The following is a 6,961-nucleotide window of genomic DNA, read 5'->3' as shown; positions in this document are numbered from 1 at the left end:
TCCATTATCCTCAGTGATCCTCCTATCCTACCCCACTCCCCCTGCCACACATTTGCCCAACTTGGCTATTTGGCCAGGCAGTGGAGACAGGCTCTGGTCTTTCACATGTAGCGGATAACACTCAGAACTGGCCCCTAATCCTGTCACAGCCTGGGCTCTGGTAAATAAGCTGCTGATGGAAGAGGCCTCTCAGTAGGTGTTTTATAATGGCACTGCTACCCATGGTGCCTGAGCTGCAGTCCGGGCCCTGCCCAAACTCCCATTGACCTCAAAATACAAATCCAACAGTACTTGTAAAACGTGCCCCAAAAGTGGTAAGAAAATGCAGGCAGAAACAGTAACATCTGACCTACAGTAGCACCTACAGGCCCATCGTGCTTGGCACTGTGTCAATGATAGTCCCTGCCTCAAAGAGCTTACTGCCTCTATAGAAAAAGCAAAGACACCAAGAGGTGAAGTGACTTGCTCAAGGCCCCACAGCAGGTCAGTGGCAGAGCTGGGAATGGAACCCAAGTCCCCTGAGCAGCAATGCCCCATAGCCATTGGACCACATTGGCTCTATTTAAAACTCCCTAAAAAGAGAAAGCAATACTGTAAGGAAGGGAACAGTACTAACGAGAGCACCGACCACTAAACAGAAAATAGAAATTTGCTTTTAAGTTCTTACCTTATTTCAAATAATTTAAAGGAAGAAGGAGCGACGTTGAAGCCATTCTGGAGATCTCTGGAGCCCCCTAGTGGAGACAAGGCAGTGATGCAAACGAAATAAATTTCAGAAAACTATCTTTAAAATAGTCTCTGTCTTACTCCTATATTTTGATCAGTTATTTAAAAAACAGATCAACATTGTATGCCACATGATCTCTTTCCTTCTCCACGGAGGAAACGCTGGACACAAGGAATAGAGTCCAGAGGGAAAAGAGAGCAAAAATAAGGTCTTGACCCCAGTGGTCATTAAAGATCCCATGACTCTTTTGCAATGGGAAGGGGTATCAACTTCAGTGTCTTGCTCAAATCAGGCAACTATCCCATGTCAAACCATCTGTGCAGATTCAGTGGGATACAGTACTCCTGCCCTAACTGCTTGCGTAACAGTTGCTCCGTGCTGTTAAACGGTGGCACATTTCATCTGAAAAGTGGCTGTTAGAATGATTAGTGAAATGAATCCTGCAGGCCCTGTGTAGGGGCTGAACATTCAGGATCACGCTGCTGCTGTAGAGGATTATTTTAAAACTATTGGTAATGTCGTGCTAGTACTTTGATTTTAACAGAACTGCAACTACATTTTGGGTTTCAAATGATCGGAAAGTTTAAGGCCTGGCCTAGCCTTAAAATTTAGATCAACCTGGCTAAATCACTGAAGCGCCATAATTAATCTGAAAAACCCCCAGCATAGACACAGCTAGATCAATGGAAAAAATATTCCATCAACCTAGCTACCACCTCTCAGGGAGGTGGAAAAAGGAACATAAATCCACACCATGTAGAAGTCAAGCACAGGAGTTTATTATGCACCGCGCTGGTAGAGTGTCACCTTGCTTATCAGGCTCAGAGACACTGTCAATGAATTCATTACAATGGATTATATGGATTCTCCATGGGTGGGGGAAAGTGACTGGGTAAGTAGTCCCAAACCCCGGATAGGTCTAGCGGCAAGACAAGATAAGCACAGTAGCCAATGGTCAAAGGTTACATAATGTCTCCGCCCATGGTTTTCAGGTTAACAAGTAACATTTAATTAGTACTTCAATAAAATGTATTAGTATAAAATATATGTATGTTGAATTCAATTTGGGGTCCATAGGAATGAAGCAACTCCTCTGCTTGTCCAACAGGTACATATCTAGGGGTAAAAGCAAAGAAACATTGAAAAGTATATGGCAATAAAGATTGTCTTTCAAGTTGCTTATTTGTGTTTTTAAGGCAGGCATTGGTCTCTGGGAAAGGGAGAAGGCCATATCCTGCTTGAACCCTTTCATACACGCAAGATTGGTGTGTGAGAGGAATATCTCCCTACAGAAGAAACGAACACAACAAAAACAGGGCCTCTTTGTTCTGTTTGCAACTTTAAATAAGTCAATTATTGCTCTCAGCATCTGGCGTTTTGCTGACCAGGCTTATCTTCGCAAAAGCAAGGTTATCTTTTGTTTATTCTGCTTCTCTTAGCTGATCACTATTTGCTAGACCTCTGACCTCTTGACCAAACTCTGGACTTTGGGCCTTGTAAAAAGAGCTGACACAATCCATATATCAGGTTATTACATAAGCAGCAATGGATTTTGACCCTTCAGTGGATTACCTACATCGATGGAAAAACCCCTTCTGTTGCCATGGAAACATCTATGCTGTGGAACTACAGTGGCATAGCTGCAGCTGTGCTGTCATACTGCCTGCAGTGTAGACATGACCCTAAAGATTTGCAGGACTGGGTCCAAAATTAAGTTGCTGTCCTATTAAAATCTTGATGTTTAAAAAATTCCAGATGCTGTAAAACAAGACAATCCTGGAATTCCAGGTCCTGAAAGACTGAACCCATTTAGCACAATTGTTGGGTCATGGATGTTTAGTGTGATATTTCTTCCAAATATCGGGGGGGGGGGGGGGGGGGTTTAAATGTATTGCTGAAAACCTGCCAACCCTTCCTACTGCCCCAAAGGCCTGATTTTTCAGACATGCTTAGCATTTTCAACTTCCAATGAAGCTGGATTTTTGAATGCTCCCTATCTCTGACATGAAGAGCATAGAGATAGATTTACCTAACCAATTTTAAGAATGTTAACCTGTGTCTAGATAAGTCCTTCATTTAGCCCCTCTTAATGCTCCTCCCTGAGTAACAAAGGCAGAGGTGCCAACTTATTGAGTTCCTGAGGGGTGCTCAACACCCGCTACTCCACCCCAAGCCCCACCCCCACTTCACCACTTCCCCCAAGATCCCACCTCTACCCCTTCCTGATCTCCACCTCCCTTCCTGCCCCTGCTCCTCTCCCTTCCCCCCAGCGCCTCTGGCACACCACTGAACAGCTGATTGTGGTGGGCAGGACTGTGGGGGAGGGGGAGGAGCTGATCCTTGGGGCTGCCAGTGGGTGCACCCATTTTTTTCTCACGGGTGTACCTATGAACAAAAGTCCCACCCTATGTTGCTTTTGTTATTCTTCCACTCCTGGAGATCTCATCCAGCCTCCTTTCAGAAACTGACAATGCTATTCTCTCTCACTGGCCACAAGGGGTCAATGTTGTCCAAAGCTATACTTGTCACCCTGTGCTGCCTGAAGAACAAGACAAGATCCAGGAGTCGATTCCAGTGCTCCCAGGCTCCCAGCCACACCCTTCCCTCGACACACACCTGGTATCTCAATCAAGTAGTAGCATTGCCACCTCATGTGGTGACTGATCACTCCAGTGTCTGCTCCTTGTGGTTTAAGCCTCTGAAATCTCTTCCCTTTGCTGGTCCCACAGAGCTCGACTTTGGTGAGCTTCAGACAGCAGCAGATCTGCTTGCAAATGCCTCTGATTGATCCTCATGGGTATGTTATTCCACAGCAGGGACCGGGGTCCCTCAGTGGGCCAACTCCTCAGCTGGTGTAACTCTGCTGACTCCAATGGAGATATGTCCATTTACTCCAGCCCAGTATTTCAAAAAAATAAAAATAAAAATGTTTATCCGCTGCTGAGTGATCTGGGCCATTATAGATGCTCATCTGTTACTGAACAATGCAGAAAAAACAAAGGGATAATCTATTCTCTCTCTGAAGAGCCCTCAAAGTCACAAGACATGAGATTTGTTTAAAACCTGAATCATGAAAGAAGTTTCCTTCTCCGAGGCTACAGGGCTGAGTTTGAAAAGATATAAGGGAGTCATTGTCTTCAGCAGATCATGTGAAATGCTGCCAATGTCAAAAACAAACACTCCAATCTTTGGTCTGAATAAAGGCCTTTCAAAGCTTTTGGCAGTGAGTTTCAGTGAACATGGCTGTTTTGAATATAAACAATTTAAAACTATGGTTGGTTGGTTTTTTGCTGCAATTATTACAATACATTTATACCAAATTGTTAAAAGGACCCAATTCTGTGACTGATTCCTACTGAAGCCAATAGGGCTTGGGAGCTGAGGCCATCTTGTGGGATTGAGCTTTGTCAGAAACATAACAAAAACATAGGAGCAACCATACTGGGTCAGACAAAGGCCCAGCTAGCCAGCTATCCTGTCTTCTGACAGTGGCCTATGCCAGCTGCCCCAGAGGGAATGAACAGAACAGGTAATCATAAAGTGATCCATCCCCTGTCACCCATTCCCAGTTTCTGGCACACAGAAGCAAGGGACACCATCCCTGCCCATCCTGACTGATAGCCATTGAAGGACCTATCCTCCATGAACTTATCTAGTTCTTTTTTGAACCCTGTTATAGTCTTGGCCTTCACAATATCCTCTAGCAAGGAGTTCCACAGACTGACGTGCGTTGTGTGAAAAAATACTTCCTTTTGTTTGTTTTAAACCTGCTGTCTATTAATTTCAGGGAAAAAAACATTGAGCTTTGAAATCCTGGCTCCAGTGAACTCACCGCAAATTTTGCTTGCCTCTGACAAAAAAAAAAGGGCAAAGATTTCACCAAAAAGTCTCATTTTCCAGGTTGCCAGTCTGCTGTGTTCACAGACTTGATCCAGGGCCCAGTCTTGCAGACCCAACTCACAAAAATAAAGCTCTGCACAAATGAAATCCTGTATTAACATTTACAAGGAAACCAGAGGCTCAGGGGACAAGGTAACTTTTACATTTCTAGCCTCTAGGAAATCTACCATTTTCCTACTTTCCTTTCACCATTTATACAGCTCAATCTGTACTCTTTGAAAAACTATGCAGATTTCTTTTCTGGGTCTTTAAATAGAGAATGGAAGACTAGAAAAGAGGCACTTAAGTATTCCCACTGACATGAAAAAGACAATGCTTTAGTGCTGAACCATCTCCTGCTGATTGTAGCATGGATCAAGGGCCTCTAGTTAGACAGTACTCCGCACAATTCTAAATTTGCACATAAATGTCCCCTTTAAGATGAGAAAGCTGCACTTTCAAAGTGAATAATCATCCGAATGCTCTTCCTCGGAACAGCATGGAGCAGACTCCCATGCTGGCCCGTATTTCTGATTGGACGTTTTTTGTTGTTTTTTTTAAGATCCATTTTCCATAAAGTTTTATGCATCTTCCTTTACAGTTTAGGAATTTTCCTTTTGATTTCACTTAGGAAAGTCCATTGTTCAGTGTCCTCATTGCAAGCAAATGTAACATCTCTACTGTCCAGGCACTTTACCAGAAAACTCTTCACTTGTTTTTGGAAGCCATGGCAGAAAGAGGCAACAGTAGTTGCTTCCCTACTCTTCTTCTTCCAAACTTGACTCTTTATGCATTATACGTGCAAGGTGTTCTCAGAAGTATATTTATAGATGCTATCAAAGTCGTACTAATGGGCTGAGTGACATTTTGTCAGTGCTATGGATACCAATGAGCTGATAATATGGATTTAGGCTTGTTTGGACTTTTCAGTTAATTAATGTTTGAGAAGTGGAAACTGCAGATGTCCAGTAGCTTTATTTTACACTATGCACATTCATATTAACTTGGTCATGCTCTGTGGTTCAGATCAGCAAAATATTAAATAGGTAATTATATAACAGAACACAGAGATCCCTTAGGTAAATATCCTTACGTAAGCATGAGCTTTTGTCCTCGGTATCACCTCGTTTCTATGATAATGGTCAGCATATCCTTAAATCTGACAGTTTGTGCTCACTTTCTTACTGTTGTTACTATTAACCAGTTTCAGCCTCTCTGCTGCTTTGGCTCTTGATGATTTTGTCAGTCTTTCTGTTACTTACGCAGAGTGGGACTGATTCTCCCCTCATGCTGCTGGTAGTCAGAAGTAACAGCACCAGAGTTACAGCTGCATAAACCTGGAGCGGGAGGGGAACTGGCCCCAGTGTATTTAAAACAGTCTTGAAGCCCTTAGTCAGGGAAAACGTCTGCTCGTATAAATTAGCTCTTCCTGATTAAGGGACTTCAGCTTTCAATCCATACTGCATAAATAATACAAGGGCTCAAATTCTGCTCACAACCGTGTTCATAACTGAGTTAAATGCCTGTAACTGACAGCAGAATTTGGTTCACAAATATTGTACCATTGACCAAGTGTGTTTAATGCTGAGGACCAAGTCCTTAGCTGTGTAAACTGGAGAAGTGAAGCACCAAGACAGACAGAGAAGAATTCAGTGGAGCTACATCACCTGCTCTGAATCTGGCCTTATAGTATTTGATAAAATGATGCAAAAGGCTGAATGTATTACAGTCCATTAACCCCTTCCTACAGCTTAAAAAACCTCTGAACAGCTGTAAAATCAGCTAGCAAGCAAAGCCATATTTTCTATTTGAGAGTTTATTGAACTGCTTAAAAAAGAAATAACACTGATGAAAACGTCTCTGAGTGAAATGCAAGATGATTTAAGGAAATGTGTTTAACTAGTCATGTTCTAGGGATGTTCTGCTTTGCTGAAAGGGGTGCTGTGTCATCTCCATCCCCACTTTACTTCTCTGCTCTTTCCCATCAGTCTTTTCTACCAGCACTTGTCTTCTCCACTGGGCAGCTTTAAATGTAACAAACGCACTCACAACAACTACGAAAACTGAAACGAAAAGGGACGAGGTCAACGTTGTCCACCACTTATACGTGGAATCCAGCGCTCCAGGAACTGGCAAAACAAACAGGGAAAAAGAGCAAAGATGCTAAACCTAGGACGTGGTTCTGGACCAACTCTGCACTGGTTTCCCCTACTCCCCTCCAGCCCCACTGGCTATAATGGCACTACTCAGGATCTAAGTCGGCACAGAATTTAGCCCCACTGATTGGGCCTGAATTTGTAAATTAGTGGCCCAGACTGTAGGATGATGTGAGGCTGCTTTTGGCATAAGAGCAGC

At 43.3% G+C, this 6,961-nt stretch overlaps 1 protein-coding gene across 1 annotated transcript in view; it reads right to left on the bottom strand.

Annotated features, from left to right (window-relative positions):
- Nucleotides 1–1,707: 1,707 nt before the first annotated feature.
- Nucleotides 1,708–6,961, bottom strand: part of LOC125641212 (uncharacterized) — a 41,906-nt gene continuing 36,652 nt past the window's right edge. The window contains exons 27-28 of the mRNA XM_075131324.1: nucleotides 3,344–6,735; nucleotides 1,708–1,843 (exon numbers count right to left, since the gene is read on the bottom strand). Coding sequence (XP_074987425.1) covers nucleotides 6,506–6,735 — 230 coding nt within the window. The 3' untranslated portion in view covers nucleotides 1,708–1,843; nucleotides 3,344–6,505. The remainder of the gene's footprint in view (nucleotides 1,844–3,343; nucleotides 6,736–6,961) is intronic.

This window comes from Caretta caretta, chromosome 8 (genome assembly GCF_965140235.1).
Source record: "Caretta caretta isolate rCarCar2 chromosome 8, rCarCar1.hap1, whole genome shotgun sequence".
Lineage (NCBI taxonomy): Eukaryota > Metazoa > Chordata > Testudines > Cheloniidae > Caretta > Caretta caretta.
This window is presented reverse-complemented; position numbering and strand designations above follow the sequence as displayed.